Raw genomic sequence first — 23259 nt, 5'->3', positions numbered from 1 at the left:
CAGTGGGCAAACGTACAAAATCAGCAAGGGAATCAAATACTTGGTCAACTTCTCCAAATCTGTACACATGGTTGATACTGTGTGATTCTCTTTCATTTATTTTGTCTCCAGAACAAGAAACTGCCTTTCCCAGGCCTTATTAAGGAAAATGTAACTGGGTTAACTTACTGTTTTCATGTCGTAAAAGAACCTCTGTTTGCTAAGTTTGCATTCAACTATTTTTGCGTCACTTGCTACTGCAATGAAATGCTTCCATTCTATAGATTTCTTAGATATTATTCGGAAAAGAGTAACAAAGTATAGCTCCATTTTTAGGTAGGCACAATCTTTATTAGCCTGAAATACATGACATCTGCCCAAAATAAAACATGGATAAATGAAAGGGAATGTTTGGCTTTAGGCAAGGCCTCATTACTATACAAATTCAGAAATAAAGTGCTTATAAAATAATATATTTTATTAGTGTAGCACCATTTGTCTTGCATATAACCATGCCGCATTTCAGTAGCATATCTTTTTTTGAGTGCCATTGGAGACATGACTAGGGTAAATAAAAACTGCTTGTTGTCTTTAGGTAGTATGGACCTTCACTGTTATTGAACTACAGCTCTGAAGTCTGACAGCACTGCGGATAGAATATGGTGGGACTCAAAATGGTGGATCTGTTTGTTCGTCAGACGTTTGAAAACTTTAGATATGCAGAAAGAAATCTTCCGGTAACAGTTTGGGTCTAGCTTGTCACCTCCTTTGAAGAAAATGGCAGCCGCAGCTTTTCAATCTTGGGGGATTTCCAGAATATACTGTGAGAGGTTGGCAATTGGGGTTGCAAAAATAGAGGCAAACAGCTTTAGAAAGGGTCCAGATCATGTAGCCCAGCTGATTTGTAAGGGTCCAAATTTTCAGAGCTCCATCTGCACCTCGTTCACCTGAACTAGGTCAAAGGATAAACAGGGGGAGGTTCTTGGAAAAGTTACATGGAACTAGAACAGCACTGCAGGTGGTCCAAAGAAGGCATAGCAGATTTAAATGTGTGGCCAGCCCTGACAGTGATTATTGAAGCACTCAATTCTAGCTTTGTCAAACGTGGCAGTGTTTCACATTTTTAGTACTGTAGGCAGCTGAGATAAGAAATTTTTATTTCCCATAGATTTTACTGTCCCAAATGTTTTTGGGTAGGTTAGAGCCACAGGCAGAATATACAGATGACATGGCACCCCAAACCATCACTGACTGTGGAAACTTTACACTGGACTTTACAACGTGGATTCTGTGCCTCTCCTCTCTTCCTCCAGACTCTGGGACCTTGATTCCCAAAGGAAATGCAAAATGTACTTTCATCAGAGAACTCAGCAGCAGTCCAGTCCTTTTTGTCTTTAGCCCAGACGAGACGCTTCTGACGCGGAGTCTTGTTCAAGAGTGGCTTGAAACAAGGAATGGGACAGCTGAAACCCATGTCTTGCATACGTCTGTGCGTGGTGGTTCTTGAAGCACTGACTCCAGCTGCAGTCCACTCTTTGTGAATCTCCCCCACATTTTTGAATGGGTTTTGTTTCACAATCCTCTCCAGGGTGCGGTTGTCCCTATTGCTTGTACACTTTTTTTCCTTCCCTTCGCCTCTCTATTAATGTGCTTGGACACAGAGCGCTGTGAACAGCCAGCCTCTTTAGCTATGACCTTTTGTGTCTTGCCCTCCTTGTGCAAGGTGTCAATGGTCGTCTTTTGGACAGCTGTCAAATCAGCAGTCTTCCCCATGATTGTGTTGCCTACAGAACTAGACTGAGAGACCATTTAAAGGCCTTTGCAGGTGTTTTGGGTTAATTAGCTGATTAGAGTGTGGCACCAGGTGTCTTCAATATTGAACCTTTTCACAATATTCAAATTTTCCGAGATACTGAATTTGGGGTTTTCATTAGTTGTCAGTTATAATCATCAAAATTAAAAGAAATAATCACTTGAAATATATCAGTCTGTGTGGAATGAATGTATACATTATACAAGTTTCACTTTTTTAATGGAATTACTGAAATAAATCAACTTTTTGATGATATTCAAATTTTCCTGTTTGAAAAGGAGTGCATTATCTTAAATTGTTTGTGAAAAGCTTTGCTTACCTAATTGACTGAGATATACTCTACATATCTACAATAATGATAGAATGTATAGGTGCTTACAAAATCTGAATCTACTGGACAACAGAGGCTTTGTTCATTCTTCATTTCTCATCCACTGGTGTCATTAATAGGTATGGTCATTGACTCCCTTAGCACGTTCCTCTAGCATTGATTAAAAATGGCAGACGGGGAAGCTAAATATCCCAAATTTCCTGCTTACTAAAATTCAACACCGTTCACTCAATTTCTGTTCATGTGAAAAAAACTAATGGTTAAGGGCATTAGATCGCTGTGAAATGTTTTGACAATATACATAAATAATGTTTGTATTGCTTTTTTTTTAGTACCTAACAAGCATTTGTTGGTGTCAACGGGTCACAGAATAAAGGGATTTATTCCATTCAATGGATTTGCAAACAAATACTGTAGATAAGTGCTTAATTCAAACATTATATCAATCTCTCCCATAACTTCTGATGCAATGAATTAGCATTAGAAGTTTGGTAGGGCTGCATTTAACAACTACTTTGATTCATATGGGAAAAAAACTAATGCTAGTGCGATTCAAATAATCTATTGAAATTAATCAAAATCTTCAGTATTCTATTGCGATTCATTTCAATTTCAGAATGTTCACCTTTGGTCCTAAATGAACTATTTCCTGTTTGAAAAGGAGTGCATTATCTTAAAGACATACTGTGCCAGTTTTGCAGACGCTGATTTAATATACAGATAGTCCTGGACTAAAAAAATCAAGCTCTATGTAGAGTTTTATTATTTTATCTGAGATTAGGCTTAATCTTTGTCAAAACTGGCAAAACTGGCCAAGTGTGTTTTACAGTAATCTGTGGATTAATGAAATTGGAATTAAATAAATGCAGGAGCTGGCTTTTTCCAAGTTGGTGCATTTGACCAGGGTATCATGGCACTTACCATCTCAGATACAAATATAACAAGAAAAGCAGAAAAAATTATTTTAAAATATTGCCATGCTTTTTGGTAGGATTCACACACAACTGGTGAGTAAACACTATTCATGCCTACTCCCTATTGCCATATTGGAAAATGTTCCTGTGAAGTGTTTCAGGCTCAGTTGCAAACCGTCACTATTGGAGCTAGGCCCTCAGTAGCAGAAATAAGTCATATGTCTGTGTATACAGAGCATGGTTTGAGACCTTTATTTTGCAGACCTTTGTAGGAGAAGCAGTTGACTGATGACAGTCAAATGGTCCTAAGCTACACCTCAGCTGTGGCTCACAGAAGCAGCAAACATACAGAACAGTTGCAAATATCAATAGCAGGAACCATGTTAGAAAAAAATATTGTTGAGTCATTTCAAACAAACATTTGCCAAAACAGTCACTCAAATAGTTGCGGAATAAATTCAACCATACAACTGCTCACAGACAACTACAGATAATTTCTACCAAGATGCTAACAAAGAAAAATTCTGATTGGATATTTCTTTCTCTTGGATATTAACCCTTTTTGTCCAACACAAACTGAAGAAATTCAATAGGAAGGTCTTGATGATTAATAAAAAAAAAGGATGGAAACAAAATTGCTAAATATAATATATAAAAATATATAGGGATTTGTTTCTATCTTTAGGCCCTCTCTGAGGGCATTGAGGGCCCTGACGGTTCCGCACTGCTCAGACTGTATCTCTGCACTGAATATCTTATAGTTCTGAGACTCAAAATAGAACAAAATTGTTAACGGACACCAAATAATTTATGGCATTAAGCATTTTACATAAAACAATGTGACAGCTCAATTTTTTGTATTTCTTTATTTTAGGTAAGCCGATAAAGAACCAATTCTCATTTGGAATAACAACTTAACCAAATGCATAAAAACACAAAAATCTGCCTTGTTTCCATTCATGCCAATCAAAAGTACATTACTCCAAAACACCAAGGCTTTAAGTTTTCACTACCTGGGCTGGCACCAGTCGTCTTTCTGCCTAGTATCCCAGCTCCTACCTAGTTTTAACCCCATGGCCACTTGGGACTTTGGCTGGGTTTGAGGGGACGATGTGACAGTGGTAGGAAGAAGATGGATTTTGTTGTATTGTTACGTAAAAGGTATAGATACAAAAATGTTTTGATTAGGAGGTGCTGATGATGGCTGAGCATAGGGTGGTGTTGAACAGATACCGATGCGTGGCTGACAGGCAGGCATGCAATGGACAAGCTATGCATGCCTGTCAGCCACGCATTGGTATCAGACAAAAGTTAAAACTGAATATCGGGGTCTCGTTAGGAGGTGCTGAGGCTGTGACGGGGTGCACTTGTAAATATTTTCCCCATACTGTCACCATTTGACAAAAGTAATGTAATAAAAACATCTCCCGTCTCGCCTCGTGGTCATTACCGTTTGCAAAAATTAGACATCTATAATGTTTGCTCAGCGTGGCGCAGCGGTGCTCCACCTCGCCTGTGTACTAACCACCGGCAGGAGAGTGATGGCAGCAGTGCATCTCGAGGATGCACCTGTTTCCAATCACTGTTTAGTTAGGTTTATATTCTGTTGTTCACCTTCCGCACCTCACATTTTCCTTCCATGAGATGCTGTCATTATTTCTTAATCCACAAAATGTATAACAAAGTTCAATCGTTATAGCTCTTGTTTTCTTTCCTTTTTGCCTCACTTTATGCAATCGCTACATTCGCACCGTCACAGAATAATCTGTCTACCTCAAGGTGTTCTCTTTTGGCTTTTTCCGCCTGTTTTTTCCTCTTCCTTTTTCCTCCACACCACTTGGGATGAGCCAGGGCAGGCGCGTTGGAGTCCGGGCTCCAGAGACAAGCCCCGGAGCTGGAGGATATGCTCCACGCCATGGAGTGAAAGATTGGTAACAGCTCTCTGCGATTTGTCTCACCTGGCAGCACGGTCGGGAGGGGAAAGCCCTGTTGTGCCTGCCAGGGTGGCGGCGCCTCCCCTGATTGACCGTGTGGAGTCCAGCCATGCCCGGGTAAGAGAACTCTGGAAAGCTCTGCCTGAGAAATACAACGTATCTTAATCCGCGAAATACGTACTTGTAGCACATATTATGCGATTTGAGATTCAGTCAATGCTTTCGATTTCTTCATAGTTCCCGCATATTGGTTAGCTAATCAACTGTAATTGTATGGACGACCATCTACAGCAATCTTTGCACATGAGTGCATTTTATTTCCGTTAATAAACGTTCTATTACCAACATGTTTTCAGCAAAAATATTATGGCTGGAATGTAAATAGCATATGGAGATTATATGGAGGTGGAATGACTACCAGCAAGCCTTGTGTTCTTGTGGGATCATCCCCGACCTTCAATATTTTGACCCCAATTCGATTCCCCTCTCAGACATTCCAATTTTGTTTTCTCAGAAATATTTATCCACTTGGTACTTTTCAGCCGTCGCACAACAATATACAGTTAGGTCTAGAAATATTTGGGACACTGACACAGTTTTCATAGTTTTTGGCTCCTAATGTTCTTGCTAACTCTCTGATGGATGATTTGTTTTTGCGGCCTAAGGATGGCCGGTTTCACTTGCATTGAGAGCTCCTTTGACCGCATGTATTCGGTTCAGAGCAACAGCTTCCAAATGTGAATCTGAATACCCTCAAAATTAAAGCTGAGAGACTGCACTTTCATCCCATATTATTGAACTGAAACTTGAATATGTTTTGGTAAATTGCCAAAATAACTAAACTTGTGTCAGTGTCCAGTTATTTCTGGACCTGACTGTATTTCCACTCTAATATCATGTCATGTCAATGCGCCTACGGGTCGGGGATAGGTCTCTCACTGTTGTTTGTGCCTACGGGCCGAACGGCAGTGCAGAGTACCCGACCTTCTTGGAGTCTCTGGGAGGGGTGCTGGAAAGTGCTCTGACTGGGGACTCTATCGTTGTACTGGGGGACTTCAACGCCCACGTGGGCAACGACAGTGACACCTGTCGTTGGGGCGTGATTGGGAGGAACGGCCCCCCTGATCTGAACCTGAGCGGTGTTCAGTTATTGGACTTCTGTGCTAGTCACAGTTTGTCTATAACGAACACCATGTTCAAGCATAAGGGTGTCCATCAGTGCACGTGGCACCAGGACACCCTAGGCCGCAGGTCGATGATCGACTTTCATCTGACCTGCGGCCGTATGTCTTGGACACTCGGGTGAAGAGAGGGGCGGAGCTGTCTTCTGATCACCACCTGGTTGTGAGTTGGATCTGATGGCGGGGGAGGAAACTGGACAGACTCGGCAGGCCCAAGCGTACTGTAAGGGTCTGCTGGGAACGTCTGGCCGAGTCTCCTGTCAGAGAGATCTTTAACTCCCACCTCCGGCAGAGCTTCGACTGGATCCTGAGGGAGGCTGGAGATATTGAGTCCAAGTGGACCATGTTCTCCACCGCCATTGTCGAAGCGGCCGCTCTGAGCTGTGGCCGTAAGGTCTCCGGTGCCTGTCGAGGCGGCAATCCCCGAACCCGGTGGTGGACACTGGAAGTAAGGGATGCTGTCAAGCTGAAGAAGGAGTCCTATCAGGCCTGGTTGGCTTGTGGGACTCCTGAGGTAGCTGACGGGTACCGACAGGCCAAGCGGACTGCAGCCCGGGTGGTTGTGGAGGCAAAAAGTCGGGCCTGGGAGGAGTTCGGTGAGGCGATGGAGAAGGACTATCGGCTGGCCTCGAAGAGATTCTGGCAAACCATCCGGCGCCTCAGGAGAGGACAACAGTGCTCTACCAACGCTGTTTACAGTAGAGGTGGGCAGCTGTTGACCTCAACTGGGGATGTCGTCGGACGGTGGAAGGAGTACTTCGAGGATCTCCTCAATCCCGCCGTCACGTCTTCAATTGAGGAAGCAGAGGATGAGGGCTCAGAGGTGGACTCATCCATCACCCGGGCTGTAGTCACTGAGGTGGTTAAGAAACTCCTCGGTGGCAAGGCACCGGGGGTACAACCAATCCACATGTGTTTTGTGTATTTGGTGAAGGCATTCGACTGTGTCCCTCACGGCATCCTGTGGAGAGTGCTTCGGGAATATGGGGTCCTGGGTCCTTTGCTAAGGGCTGTCAGTTCCCTGTACGACCGAAGCAGGAGCTTGGTCCGCATTGCCGGCAGTAAGTCAGACTTGTTCCCTGTGCATGTTGGACTCCGGCAGGGCTGCCCTTTGTCACCGGTTCTGTTCGTAATTTTTATGGACAGAATTTCTAGGCGCAGCCAGAGGCCGGAGGGTGTCAGATTTGGGGACCACACGATTTCGTCTCTGCTCTTTGCGGATGATGTTGTCGTGTTGGCCCCTTCAAGCCAGGATCTTCAGCATGCACTTGGACGGTTTGCAGCCGAGTGTGAAGCGGTGGGGATGAAAATCAGTACCTCCAAATCCGAGGCCATGGTCCTCTGTCGGAAAAGGGTAGCTTGCCCACTTCAGGTTGGTGGAGAGTGCCTGCCTCAAGTGGAGGAGTTTAAGTATCTAGGGGTCCTGTTCACGAGTGAGGGAAGGATGGAACGGGAGATTGACAGACGGATCGGTGCAGCTTCTGCAGTAATGCGGTCGATGTATCGGTCTGTCGTGGTGAAGAAAGAGCTGAACTCTGAAGCTCTGGATTTACCGGTCAATCTGCGTTCCTACTCTCACCTATGGTCATGAGCTTTGGATCATGACCGAAAGGACAAGATGCCGGATACAGGCGGCCGAAATGAGCATTCTCCGCAGGGTGGCTGGGCGATCCCTTAGAGATAGGGTGAGAAGCTCGGTCACCCGGGAGGAGCTCAGAGTAGAGCTGCTGCTCCTCCACATCGAGAGGGGTCAGCTGAGGTGGCTTGGCCATCTGTTTCGGGATGCCTCCGGAACGCCTTCCTGGGAAGGTGTTCCGGTCCCGTCCCACCGGGAGGAGACCCCGGGGAAGACCTAGGACACGCTGGAGGGACTATGTCTCCCGGCTGGCCTGGGAACGCCTCGGTGCCCCCCCCGGAAGAGCTTGAGGAAGTGTCTAGGGAGAGGGAAGTCTGGGCATCCCTGCTTAGACTGCTGCCCCCGCGACCCGGCCGCGGATAAGCGGAAGATGATGATGATGATGATGATGATGATGATGATGATGACTTTATTAAGTGACTCTTTTATACTCATTGTTTTCTAAAGAAACAAACCAGCCATGGAGTGATTGTAATCATTGTATTAGCTAGCCAACTACAGTAATCTTTGTACAAGAGTACACTTTAATTACATTAATAAATGTTCTGTTGTCCATGTTATTTAAGCAAAAATTTAATAGCTGAGGTATTTAAACAACGTTCACTGTTAGGTAGCGTAATGGTTAAAGAAACAGTCTGCCACATAGAATACTACGGATGTAAAACAGCCAGGGACAACAACATTAATATAATGTCTTAGTCTTCTCAGTTCTTATTTTTTTCTACTTGTATATTGTTCTGGTTTTGGCATGGTTTGATTTGCAGTGAACTTTGCACATTGCATACCTGTGGCCACATAGTTTTATCTCTGTAAAGTGCCTACCTTTATTTGTATAAATTTGTATAAATATTTACTCTAATTTAACATGTCATTATGCCACCTGGGTCATTTCCACCTTATTAAAAAGTAATTAGTGACTTTATTGTTTTTAGTTAACACACACCTATTGAATTTTGGGGGGTATATTGTTTTTCTTTTGTGACAAGTTTGTGTCAAAAAAACTTGGCCATATTTGAAACAGTTCTGCCTGTCCTGAGAACACTCAGCAGCTGTGCATTGAGGTTTATTCCTACTGGCTTATATAATGTATGCTTTCTAGCATACCCCCTAATAACAAACAGGTTTGTAACAACTGCTGATAATTGAAGTAAAAATATGAATCTGGTTGTTTTGACATACATTTGGGGAAATATAGTTATTGAGAGTAAAACATTTTAGACTAAATAAGGGTCCCCTTTATGGTTCAAATGATTATGTATCGGTGCCGACCATTCTTCTGCTCCAAAAACGCTCTTTTGCATGGTTCAACAACATTTTCGATTATCTGCTTTATTTTCAATGCTGACTACACTGCTGTGAATAATATTGGCCATGTTCTGTAAATAAAAAAACAACAGATTTGTATTAAAACATATTTTATTTAAATTCAATGTAAAAATAACAAAATATAGAACATTTAAATTAACACTCAAACTTCAAGAACTCTCTAAAATAGAACACAACAATTACAATATATATTTTTTTAAATTGGTGGCAACTATGTTCAGCACTTGTGCCTATTTTAATATAACTATTTACACCTCGGCTTAATTTGGCAAGGCTGCAGATCCCTATTGTGTTTATTTCTTTGCCATGAGTAGAGTTAATTGGTAGTTTGGCTCTAAATGTAGATGGGATAGTAGGTTGAGTATTTTCTTTTTACTTATATCAGTTACTTTGTGATGCTCACACTTAATTAACTATTATATGAAACTGTTCATGAATCGCCTCCAAGGCTCCTAATTAAAGCTGCTAGCTACTTACTAATGAGGCTATATGAATGCATTGGGATCATTGACAAGATCCTCCCGTGTAGTTCTGGGCTGATTCCTTACCGTTCTCATGATCATTGCAACTCCACAAGGTATGATCTTGCATGGGGCGCCAGACCGAGGGAGACTGACAGTTCTTTTGTTTTTCTTCCATTTGCGAATAATCGCACCAACTGTTGTCACCTTCTCACCAAGCTACTTGCCAATGGTCTTATAGCCCATTCCAGCTTTGTGTAGGTCTACAATCGTGTCCCTGACATTCTTGGACAGCTCTTTGGTCTTGCCCATGGTGGAGAGTTTGGAATCTGTTTGATTGATTGCTTCTGTGGACAGGTGGCTTTTATACAGGTTATAACCTGAGATTAAGAGCACTCCCTTTAAGAGTGTGCTCCTAATCTCAGCTCGTTACCTGTATAAAAGACACCTGGGAGACAGAAGTCTTTCTGATTGAGAGGGGATCAAATACTTATTTCACTCATTCAAATGCAAATCAATGCGCTTTTCTGGATTTTTTTGTTGTTATTCTGTCTTTCACTGTTAAAATAAACCTACCATTAAAATTATAGATGGATCATTTCTTTGTCAGTGGGTAAACGTACAAAATCAGCAGGAGATCAAATAATTGACAGGTGCTGGTCATATAATTAGAATATCATCAAAAAGTTTATTTCAGTAATTCCATTCAAAAAGTGAAACATTCCACACAGACTGATATATTTCAAGTGTTTATTTCTTTTAATTTTGATGATTATAACTGACAACTAATGAAAACCCCAAATTCAGTACCTCAGAAAATTTGAATATTGTGAAAAGGTTCAGTATTGAAGACACCTGGTGCCAAACTCTAATCAGCTAATTAACTCAAAACACCTGGAAAGGCCTTTAAATGTCTACAGTAAATGTCCCAGTCTACAGTATAAATCTAGCTATCCTACCAACGCAAGATTGAGACTGTCATTCTAAAATAACATGAATGAATGTGGTAGCTGACTTAGATTTCTTTGCAGATGCACTCTCGCTTTGTCCCCAGTTTCCTGTTTGGTCAACAGCATAATTATGTCCAGAATCTCTTTAACGTGATCACAATTTCTTGTTAGATGAATAGATTATTGCCTTACAGTTAGGTTGATTTATGCTAATACATTATCCCGGCATCGATTGCAATGGTTTTCACTGTATCCTAGGCCATCAAATTGTGCAGATGGTGTTGTCTACCTCGATTTGTGTTTTTTGTGCAAAATTCTACTTCACCATAACTTGGCTAAACAACAGGAATTGCTTTTTGGCGAATGTCTTGAAGGTCGTTGTTTAAAGGGGGATTGCTTACGGGTAGTGGGTTGTGTAGTCCATCAACACCAGCATATATTCATGGCCTCATTCTGAACTGGGTAGCGGTCCCACATTGTCATATCAACCCTCTCAAAGGGCAACTCAATGACGAAAAGTGGTGTTCAGGGAGATGCGGCCTGCCGCTGGGGAGTCCGTTAACATACCGGGCAATAGTTCTGAGCCTCCATTCCATGCCAGTGGAACCCATCTAGAACCCCTTCCAGTGTTTTCATGGCCACAGGTTGGTCAGTCAGAGGGTGTTTATAGGTATGGTGTGGATCTGGATGCAAATGCCCTCTGTAAGTCCTTAGTTTCAAAATGTTAAGTGAAATACAAAATCCTAATAGCATAACACAAATTGGAAAACAATAGGATTATCCAAGAGTAAAGAGACTATACAAATGCATCAGAAACATTTGATCAATAAATTATACCATGTGTGGTTATTCTGGCCTACAGAGAGGTAAGGTGCATAGGTAAGTGTTCATTATATAAGGTGATATGTATAGTGTATTTACAGGGTGGAATAAGTTGATGTATGAAGTATTGACTTTAGGAATGACCAGTGTAAGGTTTCTGTTGGAGAGCAGATTTGTATTAGTTTGAAAAATATTAATGAAGTAAATAAGCTAGTACAAGTAAAGTTGTCTTTGTGTCTGCAGCAACAGCCAGTTAACTAGAGCGTAAATCTAATAATGCTGAGTACTGTACCTACTCTACACTGTTAACAAAGAGGATGGCATTGTGAGAAACAACTTATTAAAGCTGCACTAGGTAGGATTTTTTCAGTGAAGTTTTGTCTCCTATAAACATGTTGTGTAAGCTAATGAGGCCCTCTAGGAGTTGATTAGAAACACAGACATCTCAGTGCCAGTGGAATGTCAATTTATAATCTTAGGAGCGTGCCGCTACTTTGCAGACAATTCTGTTCCAGCAATCCTATTCCAGCCAATCACCTTCGCGGAGGTGGGCTTTATTTGGAGCTTATTTGGAGAAAGTGCATTTTACCTGGAAGATATATATAGCATAAGTACTCCATATGGAGTGAAGTATAAAGTATAATGGCAGCAAGAGACCAGGACGAAACTCTGCCAATTCCTCCCTTGTCTACTACAGCATACAAGTATAGGTGTCTGTTTGTAAGGTGTCTATTTGTAATAGTTATGTTTCCAAAATCCAGGACAGAAAGGGTACATTTTATAATAGCAAGTTTGCCAGAATGGGTAAAATAAGAGGAAACCAGTTCTAGATTACATTTTAGACTGGTGGCCGATATGGGTCTGGAAAGAGAGTGAACGGTCTGTCCGAATACCAGGATACATTTGAGTGGGAATATTTGTCTGGGAGGCAGGCAGGGGTAATTTACGTGCATGTGAATAGTTTTATTATAATTTAGGAGTAGTTGGAGATCAAGTAAGGCAAGTTATTTGCTGTTGAAGCTATGTTGAAGGGTGGTCAGCACAAAGTTCAACAAGGAAGCCGATGTATACAAAAGTGTTGTCAGCATGAAGGTGGATGAGAGAGTCACCGGCTGTAAGTGCAACATAATTGATGTATGTTGAGAAGGTTGTCCTGAGAATTAAACTTGAATCCTAATTCACCGTCACATCTAAAGGTTTAGAAAGCAGGCCCAGAGATTGTATACCCTGTGCACGGTATACGAATGGTCGTTTTTAAAACCAGCGTTATTAAATGAAAGTTGTATTCCCAAAATGAATGTTTTCTGCTACTTGCACATTGCTTTCTTTTCAACAACCTGACATTGCAGTTAGATAACGTAATACTTTTATAATGTAAATAGGAAAAAAATAATAACAATGTTTTAGCAACTCCTTAAAGTAGATGCAGCCCCTGAATGGCACAGTGGTAAAGTCATCCACCAATCTGCATGCAGCTAGAAAATCAAGAGTGATGTGGTCTTTTTATCACTGAAAAACTCCTAGAAATTCTGCTTTGAGGATTTCACTCCGTGTGATTTGATTCTGTGGTGGTTAGTTGATTGCTCAAAATAGAGCAAGTGACTCTTGTTCACGCATGGTTTCTGGTTTTATTACAAAGAAATTCACAAATGGTTAATGCATTTGCACATTCTGATGCCCCGAAGGCTTTTAAGAGTCTGTGTGGTTAGGACCGGAAAAGATCCCTGACTGACTAAAGCTACTGATCCCAATTAAGCCATTGCCCTTTGATCCACCGATGGCACTGAATAAAAAAAGCTTGGGTCTTGTCTGCTTTTGCATAAATCTTCGTCTCACTCTGATCACACCCTAACACAATGTGCACACAAGTGATGAGGCACCATGGAAGATTCATCATTCTCTCCTGCTCCCTCTTGCTTCTCTTCAATCTCAGTATCCTGTTATTGAAATGCCTCCGCCAGATACTTGTCAAAAACCCGTATAAAGGCTTGATGAATATTAGAGGGAAGGAAAGGAGAAATGTGTGCTGGGGGTGTAAGAGAGAGGTGCCGTTGTGACAGGTGTCACGGCTGGCAGCTCAGCCGGTGGAAGGACATCTGAGGTAAATTACTCTCTGTGTGGTGTTCTCAAAGTTCCTAGTGGTCGCCTAGGAAGTGTTATTTATTTTTTATTTATCGTAACTTCATTTAACAGGGAAGTCAAACAGATGGCTTTTCTCAAATGGCTCCAGTTACCATACCCAACACCCAAGCAATGTGATTAGTTGTCCCCGCCCCTCTCCACATCGTCCCGGTGATGCCAAAATGGGGTGCCACACTCGCCTCACTATAAATTTACAACTTGTTTAAATTGTGCTCCTCTCCAAAGAGGCCTGCCGAGCAATTAGTTAGTCTACAGGTAGTCATAAATCAAAACAGGTCTTTCTCTCTCTCTGTCTCTCTCTCTCTCTCTCTCTCTGCCCTCACCATTATCTATTAATATCTATATTCTCTTGCTGCAGTGTTCCTGAGACTTCCTTGAACTATAGCCTATACAGTCTCCCCTACTCCCTTAAGACTGATACATGTCTTCTTCTGAAAGATGGAGGTGAAAAGAGTTCTTCAAAGCTGTGATTGATTCCCTCATTCCTCCATGGTCTGTTGTATGCAGCTAGATGCTCTTGACATCCACGGTGGAGGAACTGCTCTCCCACTGTGTCTTAATTGAATGGAGTGCTCGGAGCAAAAGAGCCAGCGACGCTTCAGGCACACAACAAACCCCACACAATTAGGATGTACTAATGATATGGAGAATCACCCATTATTCTTCCCAAGAGCCCAGAGGGGTTTCTCCATTTAGTGCTGCTATAAATACAGTACATGAGTTACAAACTTTAGGCAGTACAGGTTGAGGTAGTTGAGTAATTATCTCATGGATGAGATTAACCAAGTGTGTTTACATTCTGTTGTTCTTAATCCTCCTAAATAAACCTATTCCTTTTCCAGTAGTTATCTTTATTTGACACAAAGTAGCAGACTGTCAGATGATGTGTGCTCAGGGCTGTTTGTTCCATTCACTTGAAAAGTCAACAATACCAGTGATTTCTATTAATTTCTCCATTTCCTTTTCTTTCTCTCTCCCTTTCTCCCTTTACCAATGTCTTCTCACAGAAGCAGAATACTGAGGAAGTATTCTATGACAGCCAACTAGGTGAGTTGATTATATTAATTAATCTGGAAATAGAAAAATACATAGAAACTGACACTTTTAAAGGTCCTGATCTAAACTTTGTAAATGCCTGTCTTGAATCAACAAGTTTTCTGTGTAATACAATGTGAAAGCATTGTACAATGCCTTTTTACCTGTTAAATGAAAGTGATATAATGTAACTGCCAACTGCTGTGACAATTGAACTAACAATGTTCAGTTAAACTAATTCTAGTGCAGAAAGGCCCTGTCCGAGACCTTTTCTTGGAAAAGTCACATAATGCACCTTTAATGATTTGATGTACTGTTGTCTGCAGTCTTCTGTCAAAACAATGAATATCAACTCTAGCACCTGTTCTGTGCTAGGGTTTAGATTTTTAACAAGCACTTCAGAAAGAGCAGCGACGTAACCATGTTTTGGGCCAGTGTTAATTAATATGTGGGTCACAGTTTGTAGTGCAAGGTGTTTAATATTCAGCCACATCAATGCTTATTAGTGTAATTCATCATGACGTGCTGGAATGAACAAATCATTGAGACCATACATAGACATACCGCAACGGTCTCAATGAAGAAGACCTTGATGTGAGCTTCTAAGCTTCCCTATTCCCCAACATGTTAAATGAGGGGTTTCTGAAGACATCATGTAGTGTAATAAAAGAGAATTCCCAGCTCCGTAGACATATATTGGAGAATTGGTCCTGTGAATGGGAATAATGAGAACTGTTTGATATCTCCATTAAAGGAGTTGTTGTCTTGTTAAGAACCCTGGAAAGTTAAGAGCCCAACAGAGCTTTGCACTTGTTAGCTATTTAACAGAGTTCTTTTATTAATTTGACAGCAGCAGACATTTTCTAAGTAGAGCGAGTGGAGGATCTGATGTTTGCCTTTCATGCTTGAGAGCTCTAATACAACAGCAGAGTGCTCTGTGTGAGGGGAGGGCTTCAGGAAGGCACAGAGGAGTTTTAGAGGGAAACTCTGGACCTCTGCCGGCTTGCTAATTCAACTGCCTCATGGCAGAAACAAAAGCAGACCAGGCAAGTTTATAATGCCTTCATTTGGCACATTAGCAGAGTGGTAACGCACACATACAGTTATCTGAACATCCCCAGCTATCTGGCACTCCCAATGTAATTATATTCTGTCACACCAAGCAGGCAAAGCTAGACTGAAAGCGCAGAGTATTGTTTGTGAATTTGGAATTTGAGAACCTGTATCAAGGCTTTGACTTAGTTGAACTTCAATCACATTGTATTGCACCTTTGAGATTTGAATGCAGGAAAACCCTGGTATCAATTAGAACTTTAGACAAAGATCAAGAAGGCTTTGTGTTGTCACAAACAGTGGCTGAGGGCTTTGAGTTGCTTGTTTACTGGATTCTTCAATAAAAAATATTAGTTTACAAAAACTGAAATCATATTAGTCTATCATTTTAGTTATTGAATTTTTTCCACAATTAAATAATGTATATTTAGGCTACCTCTAATTTACATAATGTGCTCATTATGCCATGCCCAACTACTGTAGGCATGTTGTCCAGAACATGTTAACACACCCAAATTCAAAAGTTGATTATTGAATATTGTACAAACCTGCCACCTTTTTCAATGTATCGTTTCAGTGCCCCTGCTTCCTCATCAGTTGAAAATCAATTCAATGAACCATCCCTGTCTGGTTCTGCTTTGACAGATGGTCAGAATGCAAATCATGTACAATCAATATGGAGGCTCCTTTGAAATATAGAACCACATTGTCATTTTTCCTTGTTAAAGTGTTGTTTAGCAGTTCCTGACAGCCATTGAATGTATTTCAGTTACAGTTGTCCTGTGTGGGTGTGGATTTGTGTGGGAGGTTTACTGATGTTGCATTTATTTTAAACCACCATCTCTCTGTCTTGGACCACTCACCATTTTCACTTTGATTTGAGCTGGATTTGAAGGACGCTAATATATGACTGAAAACTATTGATGGGGGTTAAAGGAAAAATGTAGGGAAAAGGGAAAAAGAAAATGCTCTTATCTTGGAGCGACTTTGATGATACTCTTAAATGACTACTCCAGACCCCCCAAAATGATTGTGCAGATCCAACATGTCAGGCTCTGAACACAGGCCATGTGTTTTTTTGAAAGCTAGGTAAGTTTCCAGTATTTCCCATTGACGTATTTGAGGTAATCGCACATTTGTAAAAACTACAACCAGCTTTAGGAAGGAATGAGGTAGATTTGGTTTACTTTAAATTTAATACGTGCCACATAGAAGAGAAACATTTCATGATTTTAGTTGGTATGATTTGAATTGTAACATTCTACATTAGTTAACCTAGCTATGATTACTTGCCCTAAAGTTGTTTCTTTAATGGTTGTGTGTGGATTTTCTCTTTGGAGCGGGCATTGGAATAATAGCGTGTGGCTTCAACATGTTGTGTTGATAAATCACTATCAACATGCTGCGAACGGACATTCTGCTACTTCTCTGGTGGTGTGTTCACATCATATTTAGGCTTTGTTATAGCCACCAACCACAGCTTGCAGTGTCTATATTTTGCTCTGACATGATTATACTGTACATAGCCTAATCCCTTCTGCATTCTTGAATACTGAAACTGACCATGTAACAATCATCAGGGATAGTTGTTTTAGGAAGAAATGTCTTATGTATATCCAAACATCTGTTGCCTAACAAACTAAACAGCTACTGAATAATGATTATTATCTGCTAGCTCCACAGATGAAAATACAGTCCTTTTTGCATTCATTTTTAAAACACGTTATTGTATTTAAAAATTCTGGATGATTTTGATTATTTGGGCTACAGCCCATTTGTGGCTGAATTTTAGAGACCAATGTTTTTATATGTCCTTTAAGATATCTGGGTGTAACAACCCCACAATTAGCCTACTAGTAGTGTGTAATGTTACTGACTGTAGATTAAACCAATAAGATCTCCATGTAGTTGTGGTCTCTATAGATCTGTTGCGCAATTATGTGATTTTGGCTCAGATGGTTGTTCAGCTTAGCTAAGCCTGTGGAGCGCTACCTATTGTTTTTTGTGGCAACAGCCTCGTAACTCTGCTAATGCATGGCAAGGAGCCAGCACAAGATGAGAGATCTCCTCCATGATTCCTCACTTGGAGGCCACTCAGAAGATGCTGACAAAAGACACACTATAGGCTAGAACTCCTACCACTTAAAATATGTAGCAGCCTAACAGGTTTCAACATGTGTCCTCATCTGGGCCACTGTGTGAGTACTTGTCAAAAATGCTCAACGCTGTGTACGCCTCTCTGGAGAGCAAGAATCATACACCACTCTTTTCATCTTTCCTCTCACTCTGTCTATAGTTCTTTTCCATAACTCATCTGACCTGTGTTTTATTTCTTAGATCAAGACAGCATTGAGCACCGATCACTCCCACCAAACACAAAATACTAGAAACACGGTAAAGGCAATATCCCACACTAGTCAATAAAGGCCAACATTCTCCTAGTGTTCTCTTCTGAGTGTTCTCTTTCTCTCTCCCTCTCTATGTAATGCTGTTATATCTCACTGTATCTCACTTTCTATGGTTCTCTCTCGTATGCTCTCTCCCACCCCTGTCTTTGAACAGTGTAGAAACCCAGTGTGTCATTAATAAGTGGCGATGATTATGTTGACTTGATCCACAGTATACTTAAAAAGCGTCTACGTTTTAGAGCAGATGATAGGAAAAAGGATTTTGGAATCTGTTTAAACTCAATTGCCCCTGGGTCTGGAATTATGGATGCAAACTAGGAGGGTTAAGGCTACCTTCAATACTCATTAGGTTTTCGCTGAGTTATCCACAGGGACATGGACTGGAGCAATCATAATGACTGCGATTAAAGTAAGCACGCAGACCCCTGTCTGAACTTCAGGTGTTGAGTTTGGCTGGCACTTTTTCTGTGCCCGTTACTCTGCAAGAATCATAATAAGAACAAAAAGAAAATCTCTCCTCTGTCCCCCAGCTCCTCACCTCACCTAATCATGGAGAGATATTTATGACAGTGACCTTTACCGCTGTAAGCTGAAAGTTAAACACACCAGCTTCTATTGATCCACTCGCTGGGCAATTAAAAATCTGTATGAATATGAAAGGAAGTTTTAAAGGAAATCTTTTGCACTTGCTGTGTGACACATGGGCCAGCGGCCTGTCGAAATGCCCCTTGGTGGGATATAAACTCTCTCCATCCAACTGAATCGAACCCTCAGTAGGCCTGAAAGTTGGTCATATTGATTTAGTACTTTTGGATAGAATATCCCTTAACTCCTGTAGATCGGTATTAGATTTTGGCTCTATCTGGCGTGACGGATGCGGTTGATTCAGTACGAACGCGGCAGCTCAATGCTCTCTTGTGTGCCCCATCTCTTAGTGGCTTCCAATTGGATCCATGGTGAAAGAACGAGAGATATTGAGCATTTTTTTTATGGAGAGTACTGGATAATTGCGGAGTGGGAAAATTCCTAAGTGTCTTGTCAGAGAGAGCCCAATGATGTGAGCCATTGGAGCGTGGCGGCTTCCTACACCGATCCAATCTGCAGCGGCTGGGAGGATGCGGGGCCCAACCCCTTATGGAAATGATCTATTGACATCCTCCCTGTCTGTCTTTGCTGATGGCTGCGACAGATCTCAGCATCTGCAATGACACAATCATTGTTCTGCACACAACACGCTAATGGCTGTGGCACTGGAAACAAGGCTCCATCTTTCTCAACAGAAGCCAAAATGTAATTCGTCAAAAGGAAACCGTGCCGTTGAAATCACATCATTGATCGGACTCAGTCATGCCTATTTTCTGTATTGTCTTAACTCAATGGAGGCTATTGCTGTAACGCTCCTTCTGGTTGATGCTGTGTGTGTGTGTGTTTAACTACTGGGGGGATAATTTAGGCCCTTAACTGTAAAGGGTTAAATGCCAGCAAGCTGTAGTGGAAATACTGCACCTTTTCCTGCTCCTTGACACTGATGGCGATGACAGCCACTGCAGGAGATGCCTGGAGGGTAATGCACTAGATCTCCCACTCTACCGTCCCTCTTGGCCGTCATGCTCCCCTGTCCCCTTACCCTCTGCCCTCCTGCCCCTCCCTACTCTTGGGATGTGTCAGTAGGACTTTGTGTCAACGTGTTGACACAGCACTGCAGGGCCAGGCCCCTGCGTGCACAAAAATGCAACTTTGATGCAGCATTTCAGCATGCACATTCATATTAACATGTGAGCACGTACATACACCCGCACATGATCTAAAGTGCTGTCATAACCTACTGTTGTGCGCAGCCTGCCGGAAATACTCTCAGCTTTTTCTTCTCGTCTTCTTCCTTCGTTCTCTAGCTCATTCTCTCTCTCTCTCTGACTCTCTCACATCCTACGGAATGGCGCGGGAGCACATAGAATATCAACTCTAACACACCCCGGTGATTTCATCGAGCCAAGAGGCTGATCGTAATTTTGCCCCGTTGAGCAGAGAGGGTGATAGTGTTGGAAGGCTAGCTCCATGTGCTGAGAACTTATAGGAATGGAGTGGGGGTAGAGCTCTCTGGTGCCTCATTCCAGGCAATATATCTGGGGGCAGATAAAGTCTTTTTATCTAAGGACTGGGTCCTCTGTGGAATACAGAGCGGGAGGAAGTGGAGATAAACGAATTGCAGACTCATATGCTCGCCTGCCTTGTGATCAGACAACGACCTGGCAAAATAAATCATCTGGAGTTGGTGTGAGAGATTAACGCTTGTAGGTTTATGTGTATAAGTGTGTTTCCTTGTTTTACTATACTTGTGAGGACCATGGCCATTTTTTGTAAAAGAAAATGTTCTAAAAAGTAGAAACATCGACTTTATTCACCAGTCCCTATGAGGAATAAAAATATATTTCTGGTAAAAGGGTTAGTTTTAGGTACATTTATTTTGGGATTAGGGTTAGGTGTGGCGTTATCACGGCCGTTAAAGTTTTGGAGTTTGGTGTTTGAGTTAACAATTAAGAACAAGGATTCCTTGCAAGGATAGTAATATCTAAAATATGTTTGTTTGTTCTTGCACATGCCTGAATTTTGTGCTTTTCAATGCTTGTGTTTCTATCCACCTGTGTGTGTTTGTGTTAATCACACCACCAGTGCCAATGGACTATAGCACCAAATATCTTGCTACTTTTTCTCCTATTTAGCTTTGCTCCAGACCCCTCAACCAAAATAAACTAAATCTGCTTCTGGTTGTCATTGAAAGGCGCCTCTCTGTGCTTTACAGTGTCTTTGGCAGGAGTGCTGCCTTTTCTCTGCTGTAATTCAATAGATTTATTGATCGCTTGCCTTCCCCGGGCCTGCCCAGTGTGACGTCCTGGGCATTAAAAGAAGGTTGTGAGACGATCATGGCTGGAGGGAGAGGAGGGGAGGACAAAGCACGATGGAGATAAAGTTAGGAAGGGGACCATACCAGGACTTCTCATTTTCCTATCATTGGAAATGATAGGAAAATCACCCTATCCCCTCCATATTGCCCTATTTTTAAACAAGGGATTGTGAGAGCCTAATCTTCAAGGTAGTTGCTGAAAGATGTGTACTATGTAGGGATTAGGATGCACGTTGGAACAGCTCCTTCCTTTCTGTCGTTTGATGATTAATCGAAACCAATTAGTGTGGCACCCAGACTGGCAAATTCACTCTTGATTAGTTTACCCCCCCCCCCCCCCATTTCTTCTCTACTTTGGCAAGGGGGGGATGTGTTATCTCCATCGTGAGAGATTGGCACAGGGTTAATCTGATGCCTGCTGTAGTCATAGAGAGATTCCGCGTTATTGCTGTTTGGCGCAGTAGCAGGAGGAATGGCATCTAGGGCTTTAAAGTACAGCATACAGTACATACACACTCTCAAACACACACGCAAACACAGGCTGAGTCACACACATCACATGCAGAGGCTGAGTCGCATAGATGAAGCACACACACAAAGTGGACTCAGCAGAAGGGCGTTCAGAGGTGTTGCGGAGAAATAGATTCTCTGCAACTGGATGTTCTTTTACACTCAGTAGCAGACAATGTCATTTTAAAATGACAAAATAGGATGTTCAAAGTCTACAGGAGATCACATGATTTGATAAATAAATTACCAGTGGCTTGGTGATAACGACAAATCAACAAGGGTCTGTGCTTAGCCCCCTCCTTTACTCTCTGTTCAGTGCTTGGCCACGTTTGGCTCCAACACAACCATCAAGTTTGCTGATGAAAGTACTGAATGTAGGCCTGATTTCCAACCTACAGGAGACAGCCTTGCTAGTTAGAGTCCAGGGGCAGTGGAGTATGGGCATAGTGGTGCCTGGCAAACAACCTCTACCTCAACATAAATGGGAGCAGTCGATCGTGGACCTCAGGAGATGGAAGAGAGAGCATGCCCCCTACACATCGACGGGGGTCATTGTAAAGAGTCAAGAATTTCAGATTCCGCTGCACAAACATCACAGAGCAAAGGGTCCCACCATACCAAAACTGTGATGAAGAAAGCAAAACCTCTCCAACCTCAGCAGACTGAAGACATTTGGAATATCCTAGTGCAGAGGTATTCAATTCTTACCCTATGAGGTCCAAAGCCTGCTGAGTTTCTGTTCTGACATCATCATTAATTGCACTCTCCTGGAATCCCGGGTCTTAACAAGTACCCGATGAGGGGATTGCAGTAGGAAAATGGCACATGCTTTGAGGTCCACATTTTAATGCCCCTGGTGATCAGTTACCTATCCTAAACTTTGACTTCTACAGATGCACTTTCGAGAGCATCCCTTTTGGCTACATCGATGAGTGTTACGGCAACTGCAGCTCTATACACCATTTAGGGCACACCGCCTGCCTTGCAATAAATTTTTGTTGCATGATGCCATTGAAAGGCCCCAAAGATCATAGTGGACCTCTGAGCCATGGATGCTTTGGGCTACTACCGTCTTACAGACCGAAAAGATTTAGGAGCATTAAAACCAGGACAGAGAGACTAAAAGAAAGGTATACCCCGACGTCATTAGACTGCCTATATGCCCTGCATTTTAGTAGCTTTTTTGCCCACATGCAACAACCCATACTGAAGCACATCCATTTGTCTTGGATACATAGCATCTCTCACTCATACTTGCACATCCAAACTCAGTGTACACCCATACTGTACATATACACATAAACAACAAGTCCATGCGGATGTCCAACGTACATAATGAAAACTGATGACTTCCAATTCTTAACTCCATTATATACTTAATTTCTGTATTTTGCACAGTGCCAATTGGGCCGATATAAACTTGCAAACTCCCGTTTGAACTAGGGATTAGCAAGAGCTTTTTATGGTAATTTCTGTTGACATCTCTCTAATTTAATGTTACAGTCAATTTATTATTTCACAGGTCAATTTTTTTGGAGCTGACACACCAGCATTTTGATATACAAATGAGGCTAACCTCGGCTTTAATTTGTATGCGACCAATAAAACTTTGAAACGCGAAGGCCTTACCCTGAGTAGGAACAGGTTTAAGTGCGGTAATTGAAAATAGGCAATCTATTTAGTCCCGTCTGCGTCAGCTTTTTTACTTCCCTCTCTCTCCCCTTCTCTCTTTCACTCTTTCTGTGTGTTGCTCTGACACCACCACTCTACACACCTGCCACTGGCCACTGGGACTTGTTTGCGATTTGACAAATGGCCCCCTGTATTTGTTATTCAGCATAATTTAAAATAGCTTTAAGGGA

At 41.9% G+C, this 23259-nt stretch overlaps 1 protein-coding gene across 3 annotated transcripts in view; it reads left to right on the top strand.

Moving 5' to 3' along the window:
- The window catches only part of b3glcta (beta 3-glucosyltransferase a), a 221632-nt gene that overhangs the window by 53456 nt on the left and 144917 nt on the right, over positions 1-23259 (top strand). For all 3 annotated transcript variants that reach the window (XM_010901830.4, XM_010901831.4, XM_010901829.4), the window contains exon 3: positions 14497-14536. In XM_010901830.4, coding sequence (XP_010900132.1) covers positions 14497-14536 — 40 coding nt within the window. The remainder of the gene's footprint in view (positions 1-14496; positions 14537-23259) is intronic.

This window comes from Esox lucius, chromosome 1 (genome assembly GCF_011004845.1).
Source record: "Esox lucius isolate fEsoLuc1 chromosome 1, fEsoLuc1.pri, whole genome shotgun sequence".
Taxonomy (NCBI): Eukaryota; Metazoa; Chordata; class Actinopteri; order Esociformes; family Esocidae; genus Esox; species Esox lucius.
This window is presented reverse-complemented; position numbering and strand designations above follow the sequence as displayed.